At 43.6% G+C, this 20056-nt stretch overlaps 1 protein-coding gene across 5 annotated transcripts in view; it reads right to left on the bottom strand.

Annotated features, from left to right (window-relative positions):
• The window catches only part of RXRA (retinoid X receptor alpha), a 467242-nt gene that overhangs the window by 72679 nt on the left and 374507 nt on the right, over nt 1-20056 (bottom strand). For 4 of the 5 annotated variants that reach the window (XM_056812676.1, XM_007475259.3, XM_056812679.1 and 1 more), the window contains exons 3-4: nt 9782-9932; nt 4773-4952 (exon numbers count right to left, since the gene is read on the bottom strand). In XM_056812676.1, the coding sequence (XP_056668654.1) occupies nt 4773-4952; nt 9782-9932 (331 nt within the window). Of the gene's footprint in view, nt 1-4772; nt 4953-9781; nt 9933-15210; nt 16035-20056 lie in introns of those variants that run through there. The other variant, XM_056812680.1, reaches the window with a different exon arrangement.

Raw genomic sequence — 20056 nt, 5'->3', positions numbered from 1 at the left:
ATGACATCATAAGCGGTCATGGTCCAGGGGACAAGCTCCCCACAGGCTGAACAAGGCATCCAGGTGGGGAAATTCTTGGAAGGTTCAAGGTTGGAAAGTTCCCTCCTTTCTTCACTCAGCCAGGGATCCTGGTCACACAGACTCCCAGGGAGAACCAGAAGAGCTCAGGATGACTGCCACTATCCTCATCATCACTAACATATCTTTGACACATCAGGGTTACAAACCACTTTCCTCACAAAAGTCCCGTGAGGTGGGCAGTCTGTTATTACTCTCCCTACTGAGTAGATAAGGCTCTGTGTAATGAAATGACTGACCAGCTACCAAATATTAGAGCTGGGATTCTAAGTTGGGGTTTCTGACCCAAAATTCAGTATATGACATGATGAAAAAAAGGCCTGAGGTTCTGAGGATAACCTCATCTGCCTGACAGGTCACAGAGGCCCTAAGAACAGAGTTCAGGACCACAGTGAGAGGAACTGTGTGGCTCCAGGCTAAAACATGGCATTGCTCATTGCTGGTTTTTGGCCATTGGCTTAGACTTCTCTAGGGGCTGATGGTGTAGACACCTTTTTGTGGGGGGATGGGGAGAGCTTTTGGCTCAAGCTCCTGCCCTGCTATGGTCACAGGGAACAGACTCCTGGGCCTTTGTACTGCCTATCATCCATTTCCTTATGGGACCTATTGAAGTGAGTTGGCAACGGGCAAATCAAACAGCTCAAGTGAGACGATTCCTCATTTATCAACATGTGTCATCCACTTCCTCCAGCTCAGGCCTTTCACTGTTTCCACACATCGTGCTCACTCTTTCCTCTGTGACTTCATGCAAACCATGACCCTTAATGAGAATGCTCTTTCTTTTTCCCCAGGTCTTTCCAAATCTTGCCCTTCCTCTAAAGCCCAATGCAAGCCCTACATTCTCCAAGAAGCATTGTCCAACCTACACTTAATCTAAACGAGCGATTGGCAAATTACTGCTGAAGACGAAATCTGGCCCATAGCCTGTTTTTTTCTAGCCCTAGCCAAGAATGAATGGGTTCTATACTTTTAATACAATTAAAATTTATTTGAAATTGTAAAAGAAATTCTTAGTTCCCTGGGGCAGGGTCGATTGGGGAAGGCAGTGGGGTGCCTAATTTGGTGACTGACCCTAAACTGCATAATTTTACATACTTCATCATCTCCCATCCCCATGCCTTTGTATGACTTTTGTCTCAAGATTCTGCATCAGGGGTATGTCTAGTCTGTTAATTAGAAGGGCATCCCAAGGATCTGATTTGCAAGAGGTTGAGGTCCTCGAGGAACCCAGTATAGCACTGAATGCTGACCCACTGGGTCCCTCCACCACCCTAAGTCAAATAATGGGGTTTGCATTCAGAGTGGTGATACATTTCCTAGAAGGGTCAAGGGAAGCATTAAATATTCTACCCCTCAACTAAAATTCTACTCAGCAGGAGTCAGAGGCCCTCAAGGAACCCTGCCTAGCACTGAATGCCCTGTCCTAGGTCAATGTCCCAAATGCCTGGAATACTCTCCTTCTCAACCTCTACCCTTAGAATCTCTGGCTTTCTTCAGGACTCAGCTTAAAGGTCACCTTCTTTCCCCTTCGAGGTCACTCTATCTCCTCTGTACACTTCTTGCCTTTTCCTCTTCATTTACACTAGAATGTAAGCTCCTTGAAGGCAAGCGTTGTTGTCACTTTTTGTTTCCATCTCTAAGGCCTCATATGGCCAGTGCATAATAACTGATTGCTAATCCACTGACTGACTGATTAAGCACCTAGACTCTTAGCAGCCCTAACAAGCTGGGAGATGTTTGCATGACCTCAGTAACTGACTGGGTGCCTAACATCTGAAGACTAGCCTGGCTAAGTTTGCAAAGGTTCATTGTCGGAAGATGAACAGGAGCAAAGCGTCTGTTAAATGGCACAGTGAATATAGCACAGGGCCTAAAGTTAGGAACTCTTCTTCTTGGGTTCAAATCTGGCCACAGACACTTCCTAGCTGGGTGACTCTGGGCAAGTCACTTGACTTCCATTGCCTAGCTCTTACTGCTCTTCTGGCTTGGAACCAATACAGAGTATTTATTCTAAGTTAGAAGGGCAAAAGTTAAAAAAAAATAAAAATAAACAAAGAAGATGGAGTCCCTTTAACTCTAATGCTTCTACCATCCCAGTGACCAGAGTGAATATCTTTAATTCAATTCCATTCAATTCAATAAATGTAAAACCTATCAGGTTCAAGGACAGGTGCTATGAGAGCTCAACAGACAAATAAGAAGGAATCTTATGCTTCTTACTCTCAAAGATCCATAGCCTGGGCATGTAGATAGGATTCAAACATAATTAACAAAGCACTGTGTGATTTATTTTCTTTAACCCTTCAGAAAAAAATAATCTCCCTAAAGTAGTATAATACAGAAGAAAGAGTGCTAAATTTGGAGTCCAAAGAGCTGGTGGCTTCAAATGCTGACTCTGCTGCTGACCACCTGTGTCACCTTGGATATGTGATTGAACCTCTCTGGGTCAAAGCTTTCGTTCCTGTAAAATGATGGAGTACAACCAGATGACCTCTAGGGTCCCTTCTAGTTCCCAATCTGTGAGCCTAGGAACTTAAGATCTGCTGCCAAGCTTGGAGGAAGAATATAGCATTTGCAGGTAGGAAGATTCCTAGAGAAAGGACCCTAGAGAGCTCAGAACCCAGGGAAAATCCTTAGTAAGAGCTAGAATATTTGATACTTGACTAACTATCCCAACAAATGTACAATCTCTCAGGAACAAATTCCATCACTTTCTTAGGTGGGTTTAAAACAGTGGAATTAGTATTCAATGCTGTGCTGGGTTTCTTGAGGACCTTGACCTTTGCTAATAGCGATCAAATCCTTGGGGTGCCTCTCTAGCTTACTACCTCTCTGGAAGTCATTAGCCCAGACCAAACATACTCCTGACAATCAGAAACTCAATTTACGAAGCATTTCATGATCCTATGCATCACACCACCTGTCTAAGCTGCCTATCTACTAAGAAACCCTCTGGCCAGGAAGGTTCCAGAGTAAAGATTTCACCAAATACTAACCCTTCTTTAAGGAAAATGGGATAAAACAAGCCTGAGTTAATTCAGGGATGGTCCCCTCTGCAGTGATGCTGACAGCCAACGACTGAATGTCAAGAGAAAGGAGACATGACTCAGGACCAGACAAAGTTCACCAAGTTGTTGCTTTCTAACCATAACCACGCTCACAACCAGAGCAGACCTTAAAAGGAAGCTGATCAGCAGCAGATGTCCCAGACTGAGGTTTTGGGTTTTTTCAAAGAGCTTAAGAACAATCGAGGTTGAAGAGAGACATTTGCATCACGTAAAAACAAAACCTGAAAAAAAAGAAGGGGAAAACCAACCACCCCAATAACATCTATAACAATGAAATATCATCTTAGAGTCTAAGATAGATGACTCCACAAATCTGAACTCAGCAGCTCTTGGTAGGAGAGTCCTGGGCTGGGCTTCCATGTTGGTGGCTTTGGTTCTCCTAGGAAAACTCAGAACAAAAGACTGAGCCAAGGGAGGAGATTTAGGGGGGATGTAAGGAGACATGGATTCTATTTCTGACTCTGCTACCAATTTTCTGTGTAGTTGTGGGCAAATCACTTCCTCTTTCTGGGATTCTTTTCCTATTTATAAAATGAGAGAATTGCATTAAATGGTTGCTAAGTGTCCTTCCAGCTCTGAGGTTCTATAATTCTATCCGATGATTTCTATCTGAAGGGCCATTATGTGGATAGAGGAGCAAGGTTATCCCCCATGTCCCTAGAAGAAGGGTTCTGAACCTGGGATCTGGACATTTGTATTAATATTTTGATAACTTCATTTCAGTATAACCAGTTTCTTTTGTATTTTATACATTTAAATTGTTATTCTGAGAAGAAGGTTATGGCTTCATGAGTCTGTCAAAGAGGTATGTGATATTAAAAAAAGATTAAGAATCCCTGCTGGGAGGTGGAAAGACCACTGATTGGAAGCTGCCTTCCACTCACTATAGGGTTGAGTGCTCTATCATGACTATTCAAAGATGGGGGGAGTCTCTATTGTATCCTCTTATTGGAAGCCCTCAAGCAATGGCTGGATCACCATCTATGAGGGATACTACAGAAAAGATTCTAGCCCTAGGTGAAAGGTGTGACTGTATGATTTCTAAGGCTCCTTCCCCCTCTAAGGTTCTGTGATTAAAGAGGAAGTTGAAGGCATAGGAGAGGAAATACAGAAAAATCAACGCTATGTGAAATCTACAATAAAAGCCCTTTTCTACTTAGCCTCCTCTTCCATTCATAGCATAGAACTTCTCGTAAAGATTTTGAGCTCCACTGGCACTGCCAGGATCTCCTGTCTGCCACACAGATGATTTAACCAACTAAGCAAGGGTGTTACCTTCAGGAAGGATTTCAAATGCTTGGTCTGGAATAGTTACTCTTTTTCTATTTTCTGTGCCCTGGAAATATTGAGGCACAGCAAGGAGTCTCAGAGTCAAAAGGCAACAAGGAAGGAGAAGCCAGAATTCTGGACAATCCACAAACTAGATAAGCAGATCTGAGATAACTGAGAATTCATAGAATCCCCTCCAAAGATATTTACAATATTTCTGAATCACCAGAGGCAAATGGTAAAAGTCATGTATGCCTCAATAGGTTTTTTGGTCTGAGTTAGTACAATCAAATCTAATGTGTGTGACATGGGTTCAGTGTCAGCCCATAGAGGCACCCTCTGCTTTCCTCATCTTACCTTCTCGTTTCATGCCCATGGCAAGACACTTCTGGTAGCGGCAGTATTGGCACCGGTTCCGCTGGCGTTTGTCAATCAGGCAGTCTTTGTTGTCTCGGCAGGTATAGGTGAGGTCTTTGCGAACTGTCCTCTTGAAGAAACCTTTACAGCCTTCACAACTGTACACACCATAATGTTTACCTGAAATGGAAGGGAAGAGGTGCAATTTGATTCAATAAACATGCATTAAATGTCCACTATGCACACAAACCCTTTCCTCATCAATGGGGACATAAACCTAAAAGAAAAACACAACCTCTGCCCTGAGGTCCTTACAATCTACTACTGTTCCATCTTAGAATTAATACCAAGACACAAAGCACAAGTCTGAAAAAAATCAGACTTGGATAATGTCCTAAAGGACTGCTATATAGATGTAAAGAATACTTCTAGTTGGCTGGTGGAATGTTGGTCAGAGAAGGTGACCCCTGAGCTGGTCCTTGAAGGGAAAGAAGGATGTGCACATGTGCTAAGTCATTAGACACATTCTATGAGAATTCACAGAGATCTGGGAGGACCTGAGATAGGAATAAGAGAGGAAAATAGCTGGTAGCACCCTGTGGCCATTTACTGTTGTTCAGTCATTTTTCAGTCATGCCTGACTCTCCCTGACCCCATTTGGGTTTTCATGGCAAAGAGACTGAAGTGGTTTGCCATTTCCTTATCTATTTCATTTGATATATCAGGAAACTGAGGCAAACTGAGTTAAGTGGCTTGCCCAGGATCACACAGCTAATAAGTATCTCAGGCTGGATTTAAACTTAGGAAAATGAGTCTTCCTGACTCCGTTCCTTGTCCCCTATCTTCTGGGTCACCTAGCTGCCCTCACACTGGCTAAAAAAGAAGGGATGTGAAATAAGCTTGGAAAGGTAGGTTTGAAGCCAAAATGAAAAATGACAAACTTCAAGCTTATGTGTTGTTAGCCCATAGGTAATAGGGATTCCCTAAAGGCCTTTGAATATCAAAATAATCTCACATATTCTGATTATTTTGCCTGCTAGTGAAGGGATATACTAGCAGAAGAGGAAATAGGAGACTAACATAGTTCAGGGTAAGAGTTTATATGTTCAGTCATTTTCAATCGTAGCCAACTCTCCATGACCCCATTTGGGGTTTTCTTGGTTGAGATACTAAGAGTGGTTTGCTGTTTCCTTCTCCAGCTCGTTTTACAGATGAGGAACTGAGGCAAACAGGGTGAAGTGACTTGCTCAGGGTCATATAACTAGTGTCTGAGGTCTGATTTGAATTCAGGTCTTCCTGACTACAGACCTAGTGTATCACCTAGCTGCCCTCAAGAAATTAAATAGACCTGAACTACTGAGCAGCAGTGGGAATGGACAGGAGAGAACAGATGCAACAATTATCATGCCAGTTGAATCCATAGAATCTGGCAACTGACTGGCTTAATGGGCAGTTGGAGAGGGAGTGTGAAGAGCCAAAGATGCTACCAAGATTTCAAGCTTCTGAGTTTTGAGGAGCAGAAAAGAATCACACTAATATCCTTTTGATAATCAACATCGGAATGTCAGAGGTCATTGGAACCTTAAAGATCATCTCGACTAATCTCCAAATTTTCCAAAGCAAAGACTGAGAAGAGAAATAACTTGCTTAATTTCATATAGTAAATGGTAGAGTCCGGATTTGAAACCAGATCTCTGCCTAGGGCTCTTTCTATCAGACTACACTATTCTATCAGTTAACAAAGAGAGCTCCTATAGACAGTCTTTTCTGCTGAGGCTCCTCAACCTTCCTCATAGCAAAAATGTCTTTCCAGGCCCGCCAAAGTGACCCCAGTCTGTCCATCCAATTCTGTCTGGAGACGCAGTATAAAAGAGTAGTTAAGAGTTCTGGAGTTGGAAGTCTGGAAAACCCGAACACAAAACCCTCCTCTGTGACACTTAGTTGTCCTGAGATGATCTACTAATTCAATGGCCTTTAAGTTTAAGTCACTCAGATTTGCAAGCCTTGGTGTCCTCATCTGTAAAAAAGAAGGGACTCGGTTAGATGGTCCCAAAGGTCCCCTCAAGCTCTACAGCGATGATTCTATGCTTCTCCTTCCTACTAGCTAGACTGATCTCTTCACTAGCTATCTACCAGCCTCCATGTGCCACAGACTAAACTTTCTTGCCTTCACAGCTTCACAGCACAAGTATCCCCTGCCTTAAGTATCACATCACTTTAAGTCATGACCTACTGCTGAATATAATCAAGGCTTTAAAGAAACTGTGTGTGTGTGTGTGTGAGAGAGAGAGAGAGAGAGAGAGAGAGAGAGAGAGAGAGAGAGAGAGAGAGAGAGAGACAGACAGACAGACAGACAGACAGACAGACAGACAGATAGACAGAGAGGGAGGGGAAGAGAGAGGAGGGGAAGAATGAGGGGGGAGGGAGAAAGAGATAAAGAGAGAAGGAGGGAGGGAGAAAGAATGAGAGAGACAGAGGGAGATAGAGGAAGAGAGAAAGAATGAGACAGAGGGAGAGAATGAGAGAGGGGGAGAGAGAAAGGGATAGAGAGAATAGGAGAGAAAGAGAGAGGGAGGGAGCGAAAGAGAGAAAGGGAGAGAGGGAGAAAGAATGAGAGAGAGAGGGAGAGAGAGGGAGGGAGGGAGAGAAAGAGAGAGAAAGAGAGAGAGAGAGAGAGAGAGGGAGAAAGGGAGGGAGAAAGAATGAGAGACAGAGACAGAGACAGAGACAGAGACAGAGACAGAGACAGAGACAGAGACAGAGACAGAGACAGAGACAGAGACAGAGAGAGTTCTATGTTGTTAGCAATTCTGTGGATGGTCACATGAAGTGATATAAGCAGTTGTCAGAATTATCCTCACATCTCTGAATGCAAGTGTGAGGAATGCCTACTTGGACGCTGGAGACAGCTAAGGACGGCTGCGTGCTGTGCTGAGAGAGGGGCTGTGTAAGAGAATACACGCACACAGGTGAGGAATGTCTGTGTTTATACATGTCCATCAGGAACACGCACAAATATGTATCTGGATATGTGCAAGGCCTAGTGTGAGGACTTCAGAAAGAGGGGAATTAGCCAATTGAAACTGCCTGAGGCTAGGGCTTCCTGATAAATGGTATCATCATCACCTCCAATTTCCCTCCTGAGCTCCAGTGCCTCATTCATGATGAGATTCTGGGTTTTACAGCTTAGCTGGCCCGCAGGGTTATCAATCTCTAGATGCAAGGGGGGAGGGGAGGGAAGAAAAGGGGGAGATGCCTGGAGGCCGTGTCATCAAGCAGTCCACTTCGGGTTGGGGAGGGTCAGGGTCTCCTCTCCTGGGGAGGGGGGGTCTCCTTAGGTCACTGTCTCTATGGCAACGCCAGACCAAGTCAGAGACAGCTCTAAGAGGTACCCTCAGGCTTCTTAGAGACACGTGGCAAGGATACAAGAGAAAAAGTGGTGAGCAAAGAGAGATTCCCAGGACTAGGTTCAAGCACAAAACAAAGTCTAAAATGGGGAGTAAAGCCTTATAATCTACAAAGAAGAATCAGGAAGCAAAAAACACTCAACTGGGAGTCAGGAGGCTTGGGTTCTATTCCTGGCTCTTCTACAGACTTGTCATGTCAACTCTCTAGGTCTCAGTTTCTCTATCTGTTAAATAAAAGAGCTCAACAGTCACTTCAAGATCTGGCATTATGCGTTCTAAAGTCTCTGTGTTCTCATACTCTATGAAAGGGAGTGATAAAAGATGAGCCTGAGGTCTTAGAGTACCCTCAGTAGCAAAAAAAATTCAATGACAGGCATTAGATGTGAGCACCATAGTGCTCGAGGAAGATGATACATTCTAGTAGGGGAAATGAGACTTCTTCATATGGCAGGTGAGTTGATTCTGGCCCTTTATTTCCCCAATTCTTTTTCAGCAAAATTTTTTACTTTTTAAAAAAGTGCCAATAAATGTAAACATTTCAATACACTGTGCCAACAGAAAAAAAGACCTGAAGGTGGTAAAGTGTACAGTGACAGGCCTGGAATCAGGAAGGCCCAGAGTTCAAATCCATTGTCAGATACTGACTAGCTATGTGACCCTGGGCAAGTCACTTTGTCTCTGTCTGTTTCAGTTTCCTCAACTGTAAAATGGAGTTAATAATAACATCTAGATTCTGGCACTTTATAAAATGACTTAACAACAAGGCTTAGAACCATTAAGATTTGAGGTTGAAACAGGTAGGTAAAATGTGCTGTCAGGAAGAGAACTGGATTTGGAAATCACAGGATGTGGGTTTGAACCTCTGCTCTGCTATGTTCTGAATGACCTTGGTTGAGCAAGTAATTCAATCTCTCTAAGTCCTGGTATCTTCAGCTTTAAAATAAGACATACATAAACAAGCAAGATAGTTTTGAAAGTAACAGGTTGAACTTAAATAGGTTAAATAACAAAAAGCAAGCTTTATATAGTAGATTCGTGGTTTTGCATATAATCCCTTTCCCCCCTATTCCACATTGTACATGAAAATATTTTCTTGGAGGGGGAGATCTTAAATTCATCATAAAACATAAAATAAATATATGGGAATTTATGGCCTCTAAAGAGCCTTCCTATGTATGAATGTTGTCATTCTGTATTCTCTGTATAATCCAGAAAACAATATTTAATCCAGAAGAACCTATTCCCCACATATCCTGGTTCATCCAGATTTCACGAACATTTTGGTAATACCTGGACCAAAGGCAAAGAAGGGACCACTGAGATGAAAGGAGGATTCAGGAGGCATCTCTAGAGCCAATTAGGAAGGAAACATGAGTCTAAGGAGTTGGCTTAATGATATTCAAGAGGGAAAGAAATTTTTAACCATTGGCTTTGCTGTAAGCTCCAGTTCTTTATGTCCCCTGTGCCTAGCATAGTGTTCTGCACAGATCTTAACTGATGATTTAGAAATTTAATTAAGGACCCCCACAATGGCCTTCTCCCCCATCCCACTCTGGGGGAATCCCTCTGTCTCCAGCACAGCTCTCCTGGGGAAGCTTTTACCTGAGGAGCGGTCCCCACAGATGGCACATATGTGCTTGGTGAAGGAGGCCATAGTTCCTGAGGGATGGGCGGGCACTTTAAGAACTCCATTGAGCCCAAGGGGTGGCTTAATATCTTCTGTGCTGCTGACAGGGTTCATTGGCGAGTTGAGCTGAAGAAGGAAAAACAGAGGGCCAGTTAGGATGACGTTCCATGAAAGCAAGAAGAAATTCTTCACACACCATCAGCTGTCTACAACACTAACTCCCATTTCTTTAATGCTTTAGGGTTTACAAAATAAATAGCTATGAGATAAATAGCACAAATATTGTGTCCACTGTGCACAAGGAAACTGGGGCCAAGGATTTAGAGCTGCAAGGGACCCTGGAAGCCATTTCTAGTCTAATTCCTTCCGTTTACAGACTAGGAAATTAAGGACCACAGAAATTAAGTGCTTTGATCAAGGTCAGACGGGCAGCTAGGCAGCACAGTGGATGGGGTGCCAGGCCTAGAGTCAGGAAGACTCATCTTTCTGAGTTTAAATCCAGTCTCAGATAGCTACGTGACCTTAGGGCAATTCACAATGATCCCATTTGCCTCAGTTTCCTCATCTGTAAAATGAGTTGGAGAAGGCAATGGCAAACCACTCCATACCATTTTTTTATTTTAAGTTTTATTTTAAAAAATTTTCCATGGTTACATGATTCTTCTTGTCTCCCTCCCTTCTTCCCTCCCCACTCCCAGAGTCAACAGGCAATTCCAATGGGTTATATATGTATTAATCACTCAAAACCGACTTCCACACACTCCATACATATCTTTGTCAAGAAAACCAAATAGGGTCAGGAAGAGTCAGACACAACTGATAAAAATGACTAAACAAACAACAGGGTTAGCTATATATTAAATAGCAAAATCAGGATTAGAACCAAGATCTTCTTATTCCAGAAGGAGGAGGAGGAAGATGAAGATGAGGATGAAAAGGATGAGGAAGATAATGATGACGATGAATAAGATGGTTCTAGAGCAATTTTTTTCTTGTTTATAAAGCACTTTACCCCCTATATACAACTCACTCCTTTTAAAGAAAAAAAAAATAAAATGTGTAAAAGGAAAAAAAAACCTTATTATTCTAAATCTGGCGTGTTTTCCACTGCACCAAAAGCACCAATTAAGTACCTGTGGTATTGCAGAACACATTGCCCTAGGCTCTGAGTGACATAATGTATAGATCTGGTATTGTCTCCAGTCTCCCAGAGCTACCTCCCCTAAGTCCTGTAAAGTGCATTGACTCTCGAGAGGTCTTAGATGTCTGTGTTGTCTTTCTTTCCTGGAAGGAATATACTCAGCTCAGCCCTGTACTTCTCTTAGAAGTCATTTTCTTGAAGGGGCCTTTTCAAGATACAAGGCCTAGAACAACATCAACCACTTAATGTCAAGGTCCTAGGATGCGGTGTTTCCAATACCCAGGGGGAATGGATGGAGGGTAGGGAGGCCGAGGATAGGAGGATGGGGGGAGGGGGGGGTCTAGATTCCAAGATACAATTGATTGCTTAGTGCAGACCTCACACTATACACCTCAATTCTTGAACTGGCACCCTCCACCCAACCCCTTTAGGCAGAACAGGACGTGAAACCTGGCCAGGAAGGGAAGCGTGGGAAATTCACCCTGTTGCCTTAGCAACGCTGGAGTGACAGGGCAGTTTTGATTCCACTCACCATCCTGTCTCCACTAACATTTCTGCTGAGCCTGGTCCCATTTGGAAGTTCCCCCTCAGAGGGCTGGCCGCCTTCCCACCAAACGCCAGGGAACTTGTGAGAGACAAATATTTGTTTTCTTCTCTAAAATGCTCCCCTGTTCCACACCCCTTGAGGAAAAGAGAAACTCTCAAAACACTTTGTAAATGTCAGGGGAATAACCATTCTTTTCTGCTGTGTACATCAGAAGAACTGGCTTCTCAATGTGGGAAATCTATTCGCCTTCCTCAACAAAAGCGATCCCCCTTCCTCCTTTCTGATAGAATAGGAAGAGACTGGTTTGGGGGAGGGGGCAGGGCTCTAAGTTCCTGATACTGACCACTAGCCCTGAAGAGAACATGCTTATGCTCTGGCGGAGAAAATGGTTTCTAACCCATCCATTCCAAAGTCCAGTACTGTATGTATGACTGTGGCCACTCTTGGGGCTCCACAAAAAGGGACTGGGCTGCTTAGGCAGGTAGGACTTTCTCCATCACCGGAGATACTGAAAAAGAGGTTTGCTTCCTGCTGGTTAGAGGGGTTTGAGAGAGGATTCCCATCTCTGGGAAGAGTCTGCATTACAAGACCACAGGCCAAATTATGAGGACCTAGAGCTACATTATTCTGTTACGAGTCATGAAGTCTCTCTAGACCTCAGTTTCCTTTTTTTTTTTAAGTTTATTTATTTAATTAATTAATTTAGAATATTTATCCATGGTTACATGATTCATGTTCTTTCCCTCCCCTCCTCCCACCCCACTCCCGTAGCCAACGAGCAATTCCACTGGGTTTTCTCAGTTTCCTTTTGATGGAATGAGGAACCCATAGCTGTCCCTAGTCCCTTCAAGATTGTTTTGAGTTTAAATTGTCCTAGAAAGTTGGTCTGGCTGAATAGAAACCTAAAGCCTGTTTTAAGGGGAAAGATGCACTATGCGTACTGATCTGAATTGGTTCTCCTTAAATGAAGCTATTCTGACCAAATGCTATGGCTAACTCTAGTTCCACTACTTACTAGCTATGTTACCTGGAGCAAGACATTTCAACAATCCAAGTCTCAGTTTATTCATCTGTAGAATGAGGCTAATACTCCAAGTGCCTGCCTCCCAGTACAAGCAAAATGTTGGGGATACAAAAGGTGAGAGCTTGCTGCTTGATGGACTGAAGGAAAACCAAGGAAGCTCATAGAGCCTCTTCTTTTTAATGCACAAGTCTCATCATGTCTTTGCCTGCTCAAAAACCTTCAGAGGCTCCCTAGAACAAAACATATGTTCCTTAGTTTGCTATTCAATACCCTTCTTAATTTGGCTCAAATCACTGGACTTGAGTTCAAGTCCTGACTCTGCCACTTCTACAAATGTGACCGTGGCCAAGTCAGGTATCTCCATTTTCTCATTCAAGAATATAGGAGTGGACTAGATGGCCTCTAAATTAACTTCCAGCTCTAATTTGAAAATCCTATGAACCTTACCTCTTCAGTCTTATTTCACATTACTTTCTTTCACACATTTCACATTCTAGTCAAACTGGGCTAGTAACTGTTATGTCATCTAATATCCCCTTCCATCCCCCTTAGCCTGAAATATAGTCCTTCCCTACCTCCACCTGTCAAAATCCTTCCCTTCCTCAAAGGCACTACCTGCTAGGTCAGCAGTTCTTAAAGGGTGATCATCGAACCTCTGGTGGTACCCAAGGTCTGTAAAGCCAATACTCTTTTTGTCATAGCACCAAGACATTATTTTCCTATTTAGATACTCTTCCATTTTCTAACTATAGATCAGTGTGAGGCTGGATTGTCTTCATATACTTCACAACCAAAAAAATTTATCTCAATAGACTGAATGCAGAATCAGATATGAGAATCAAGTTATTATCTATTAAGCTAGACATTAAAGAGATTTATAAAAATATGTAAAACAATGCCATTCTCACTAAATGTTTTTGTTTTGGAAGTTGTTTTTATAATGTGTTTTTTATTAACACATAATTAACTTATTACTATTCTTTTAAAATGAGTTAATAAATATTTTAGAAATGTGCCTATTTTAATGCCTAATATGTGCGATGCTGACAATTATGAGCATAAACAAAAGCTCTTTGAGGTGCTCAATATTTTTAAGGGTGTAAAGGGGTCAGGAGACCAAAAAGTTTGAACTTTCTTTCATTATTTCCTCTCCTCTGGAAAATGAAAATGTTATCTCTCTGTCCTCAAAATTTTTCCTACAGCAGTGTCTCAATCTTCTTTGCCCCGATCACACTATTATATTATACTTCATTGTATATGTGTTATATTCCCATCTGGTCGACTGGAAGCCCCTGAGAACAGACTGCCATTTTTCTTCTTCATTCTTAGTGCAAAGCGCAAGAATTTAACTGTTTGTTGACTTTGAATCTGCTTTGCATCCTCTGCTTCTGTGAATGCTTTCAAACGGTCTCGGACAGGGTGACTCACTAGAGGTTTGCCCGGCACACACACATCCCCAGTCTCCCTGACGCTGTCCCATGGACCACGACTCAGCAAAAGCCAAGGAAAGGAACTCACCCGTTGTTTCCTCTTTCTGTGGCTACCCTGAAACTTCAATGGGGCAGTGTGCTGGAGCCACCCTCTCTGCTTCCTTATCCCCCACCCAATATCCTCTAATCTGTCACCCAGACTAATTCTGGTCTGGGAAAAAATGAAGCCAACCCCCCAGCATTGGCCTGAGAACCTTTCCAGTGGCTCTGCTGGACCAGAAGGCTAAGAGCTGGGAAGAGTTCCCTTCTAACATCAGAGAGAAATCCCGATTTCTCCATGCATTTAGTAGAATGACCCTGAGGCCTCACTGGGTAATAGTGAGCCTCAGGGAGGTAGAAAAATGGGAAAGGGGGTAGCTCTCTTTCCCAAAAGAGATGACATATATAGTCAAGCTTTATCTCTTGGTTCCAAATGCCTACAGAATCTGACTACTACTAATTTTATATTTATACATATATATATATATTTTTTTTTAATTCTTACCTTCTGTCTTGGAATCATTACTGAGTATTGGTTCCAAGGCAGAAGAGTGGTAAGGGCTAGGTTAATGGGGGTTAAGTGACTTGCCCAGGGTCACACAGCTGGGAAGTGTCTGAGGACACATTTGAACCCAGGACCTCCGGTCTCTAGTCCTAGCTCTCAGTCCACTGAGCTACCCAGCTGCCTCCTAATTATTTATATTTTAAAGTTAAGGAAACTGATTAAGTGGCAAAGGTGAGGTTTGAACCCAGGCCCTCTGATTCCAAGCCAAGTTCTCCTTGCATTGTACCATGCACTAGATTTGGAGTCTAAGGACTGGAGAAAGACAAATAACCCTCCGGGGTGGCTTCAGTTTCCAAATCTATAGAATATGTTTGAATTAGGTAAACTCTACAGCCAAGGCCCCGCCCCCTTAAATCTCGAATCCCTCTTCCACTATAGTAATATATATCCAATCTTGTGGACATCAAAGGTCCCCTCCAGCTTTAAAATCAGTGATTCTAGGATGCCCAGACCAGAGTCCCTTCAACTGCAAGGACCTTAGGGAGCATCCAAGCCACTGCCTGGGCAAGCCTCCCACAGGACTCCTGTCTCGCTTTCATACTCATTCCATTCTTCCAGGAGATCTGTGGGGGACCTCCATCCTCCCTGGCCCCATAAGTGAGCAGGAAAGCCCCCTTCAGAGTGAGCATTGCTGCCCCCTCCCCTCTCTCCGCCTCACCTCACATGCCGCCTCGGAAGTCTCTGCTGAGGCAGCAGTCAAGAGCGTCAGAGAGAGCATGGAGAAGTCTGCAGTCCCCAGCCACTGTCAGCCTCATCCTCCTGGCCTCCTTCTGCCTCAGCAGGGCTTCCAGAGCTAATGAAGCAAAGCTGGATCACAAGCGGCATCTACCAGGTGATGGGAGCCGCTTCCACCAGCACCACCCACGCTGGCTCAGCATCTGCAATCGCCTTTGCTCCCACTGGACTCTCCTCCGGGAACCTGGGGGTCAGGGCTAGGGGAGGGAAGGAAAGACCCCCTTCTGGTCCTCACTGACCATTACAGAAACCTGTCCGGGGTCAGAGCTGGAAGGAGCCTTCTTCCCACCTCCATCTCTTAACCCTTGGGCTCCTTCTCCTGATCTCCCCAGCTGCTACTGCCCTTCCTCCCCAGCGCTCTTCTATTCATCGTCTGCATTCTATACAGGCGTATAAATGTACGGCACATGTTGTCTCCCCTGTAACTCTTTGAACATAAAGTCCTCGACAGAAAGGAGTATTTCGCTTCTATTTTCGTATCTCCAGCACTTAGCACAGGACCTGACACATAGCGGATGATTTATCTAAACCTGACTGAATGATTTACTATGAACCCATCCACCGATCAATCAACAAACACGTAAGCATCAGCCAGTTCTTATGTTACAGAGGAATATACTGAGACTGAGAGCAGTAGCGGCTTGTCCTCCTGAAGCTTATAATCAAGAGGGGGATATGACACAAGCATGGAGAACTGGAATACGCAGCGTGACATAAACAATCAGAGGCACAAATCAGCCCTCGGAGCAACATCTCCCAGGGCTCCTGGGGTTTTTTGTTCACATTTGGGCTTTTAAATTTTAATTTAATTTATTTGCTTGTTTATTTGTTCATTTGTTTATTTATTTATTTAGTATATATTATTGTTATTATTTCTTATAATTTAATTTAAATTTATTTGCTTGTTACATTAAAATACCCAGTTAACTCCTTTCCCATTAGAGAAGGCATCATTTGACAAAAAGATATTTGTATATATAAAACTCTGTCGTACTTATTTCTTTTTATCAGTTTTTTTTTCTCTGAAGGTAGAAATACACAAGCCATTCTTCAAACAATATTTCTGCTGCTATGTGTTCTTATGAGAATCAAGTGAGGGAGAAAATGTTTAAAGACTAAATAAATTTTAGCATTATTAAGAAAATTCCATGTAAGGTCTCTCTTCAAACAAATATTTGGCTTAAAAATCAGGAATTAAATTGTAATTTTGCTTTCCAGCCCTGATGACTTCTGTAATCTCAGGCAAAGCCTTCAGAAAAGGTTCCCTTGGCTTTCCTTAAGTGCAAAACAAATGGCTTTCCTTGTCTCTCTCTTGGGACCCCATGGGCAGCCCTCCCTTCTGAAGGCTCCATCATCCCTTCTTCCTACCTCCCTGCCAGGGATGTCCCTAATGCTCTCAGACAGGGGACAGATGGTCAAGTCCATTAAGGCTGAATATCTTCCCAGACTCTGTCAGGAAGACAACTTATGCCAGACCACAAGAGAGGGATGGGTAAGGGCCCATACCAGCAGCACCATGGCCTCAAGATGGATTTGTAGGATGGCCTGGGGAGGGGAGGGTGGTCAGATTCAATTTCCCCTTTCATATCCCTGGGCATCGATTTCGGTTCCCTGCCTGGAGTCCGTGTGACTTCCTGAAATAACCAGGACTAGTAATTAAACCCTTGACTAATCCATCCCCCACCCTATCCCTAATTCTCTAGCTTCCCTCCACCGCCTGCCTCCCTGCCTGTCTCCCTCTCTGGAACTCTCTCCCTCCTCCTACCTTCTCTCTGCCTGCTATGGGTGGTCTGTGTCACACAATACGATATCATATTCACCTGAGCAACACAGATCTTGTTTTTTGGCTACTGTGTCCTCAGATCCTAATATAGCACAAAGGAGGTCCTGAATAATGCTCACTAGAGGGAGAGGTGATCATAAAAGGCAAAATATACCAGGGATTCTTAACCTTTTTTTCTGAGTCACGGACACCTCTGTCAATCTGATAATGCCTATGATTCTCTTCTCAGAATAAAGTCTTTAATTGTATAAAATAAAATGCATTGGGTTACAATGAAAATAAATGATATTGAATGACACTATCAACAATGTTTTTAAGTTTCCCAGTTAAAACAAAACAAAACAAAACAAAACACACAATGGCTCCATATTAAGAAACCCCAAATAAAAAAATGTCTATTTTCAAAGTCTCTGCTCAAATATAATCAACCTGGCTAGGATAAGAAGAGAAAGGGTTGGGAGGAGGGATTGATAATAGTCTGACAGTCCAAATATATAAGACTGACAAATGCTTGAGACCAAGAGCCTTTCCCCAGTAGATGAGGGGTCAAAGAATAGGAACAGTTTCCAAAAGAAATGGAGTTGATCAGTCACCATATGTAAAATCATCATGGACTGGATCATTATCAATTCATTTCCATCTAGAAAGAGATAGTGGCAAGAATCAGCCGGGAGTCTGGACATCGGGGAGATCTAGCCCTGGCTTAGTCATGAACTTGTTGAGTGACTTTGGGCATGCCACTTCTTTTCTCTCTTCAGCTTTCTCTTCTGTAAATCAGGAAGCAGTTCAACCACATGATTTTTACCATCCAGTGCTGACATTCTTTGAATGAGAGAATGAATGAGAGAAAGAAATACACCAGGCCTCTTGGAAAACAGAAGAAATCAATGAATCTCGCAGGTTTAGACAACCTTGGACTTGTGGTTGTGGTTCAGCAAGAATCCCTCTCCTCGCTCCACCCATCTCTACAAATATGGGGAACTCTAGGTTTCCAGGAAAAAAATTCTAGTGAAACCGTGAAATGAGCTGGGTTCACTAGGAGCAGGATTGTAGGAGGGGGAAAGGAACAGGAGATTGGATTAGTGTTCAGACTGGCCCATTCAATCACCTTGGCTGGTCTTAAAAGTATAGGTATGATGAGGAAAACAACAAAAGTGAGACCCCCCAAAAGGTACTTCTGCCCAATCTCCATCTCCTACCCTATCTCCTTAGTCAGGCCGGGAAGGGAGGGGGTCTCCTTTATTCAGCCTGAAAACTGGCCCAGGGAGTATGACTAAGCAGAAGGAATGCTGTCTAGTTCCTAGGGCCAATGTAAGGGGTTGGGCCCGCTCTAGGAAGGATCTTGCTTTGTCTAAGAACTGCCAGGGCTGGACTTGACCATCCTGGTCTTCCTGCCATGCTCTTCTGTGTGCCTAGCTCTGCAACTTACAATAAGATCACAGGAAGAGAGCCAAGGGCTATTCAATGAAGAGGCCCAATGGGGGTGGAGAACCAATGAATGTCTGCCCGCACTGATGTCCTCTAGAACTCAAGCTCTTTGAGGACAAGGGCATTTTATTCCTTTTCTTTTTACCCCTAGAACCTCATATGATGCCTAACACATAACAGGAGTTTAATAAATGTTGAATGAATGGAACTGAAAGGTTCCAGACAAGAAAGACTTGTCCTTCATTTACTCCGAGGCCCACTGTGGGACCAGGTCCCTTGACTCCAACTCCCCTAGCTAATGAGCAGACCCCCAAAGTCATATTGTAGAATAATAAGCACAGGCCCATTTTTTTGACCAAGAATGAGAGTCATCAGATCCACAATGTGACCCGTCATATCAAAGGCTCATTACCTTTGCTCTGGCATTCTTCTCTAGGCAGAGAAATAGACAGCAGGTTATCTATAAGAAAGAACTTTTTAAGCACAAGAATTGATCCATAATGGAGTGGGCTGCTATGTGTGGTAGTGAGGCCCCTATTAGAAGGTGAATTTGAGCACAGTAAAACTCTTTAAACACTAGGTAAATGTGAGAAGGAAGACGAGGAGGAGGAGGATTCTCACTCTTGGTCTAAAAATGGGTCTGTGCTTGTGTTTGGGGGTCTATGACAAAGGAGCTGGAAATCCCAAAACCAGTAGGGCATCCCCTTCTTGAGGGCAGAAACTATTTCATTTTTTCTTTACCTTTACCTATAAAAAGGGGCGTGTGTGTGTGTGTGTGTGTGAGAGAGAGAGAGAGAGAGAGAGAAAGAGAGAGAGAGAGAGAGAGAGAGAGAGAGAGAGAGAGAGAGAGAGAGAGAGAGAGAGGGAGAGAGGGAGAGAGGGAGGGAGAGAGGGGAGGGGGGAATGAGAGAGAGAAAAAGAGAGAGAAAGAGAGAGGGGGGAGAAGGAGAGAGGGAGAGAGAGGGGGGAGAGGGGAGAGAGGGGGAGAGGGAGAGAGAGGGGGAGAGGGAGAGAGAGGGAGAGAGAGAGAGAAAGAGAGAAAAAGAGAGAGAGACAGACAGAGACAGAGACAGAGAGACAGAGACAGAGACAGAGAGAGACAGAGAGAGAGAGAGAGAGAGAGAGAGAGAGAGAGAGAGAGAGAGAGAGAGAGAGAGAGAGAGAGAGAGGGAGAGGGAGAGGGAGAGGGAGAGGAACACTAAATTGTAAACTAGGTTTGTTGACTCAGGCAAACGCTCAGCTGCCCTTTTAGGGACTGCTCCTGCTCCTCGCCCCACGGAGGCATGACTCTCACAGCCATTGCTGGTCATGGGGCCAAAGTAGAGAAGCAATGAATCAGAAAGGAGAGAGCCAGCAGGTGTCTTGACTACAACAGATCCCAAGGAACCAATAAATAAAATCCTGGTGGCAAATTTCTTAATCTTCCCTTCTGCTAAGTGGGTAGCGTTCAGCCCGTGGAGAACAGGTGGCAGGGCAAGACAGCCAGGCAGCCAGGACGGCTATTTTTAATGAGTTCATACCCGGGATAGCTGCAGGTTTAACATAATCTCCAATCAGC

Source organism: Monodelphis domestica, chromosome 1, assembly GCF_027887165.1.
Source record: "Monodelphis domestica isolate mMonDom1 chromosome 1, mMonDom1.pri, whole genome shotgun sequence".
In the NCBI taxonomy this organism is placed as follows: Eukaryota; Metazoa; Chordata; class Mammalia; order Didelphimorphia; family Didelphidae; genus Monodelphis; species Monodelphis domestica.
Note: the sequence above shows the minus strand (reverse complement) of the source record. Positions and strands in the feature narration are given on the sequence as shown.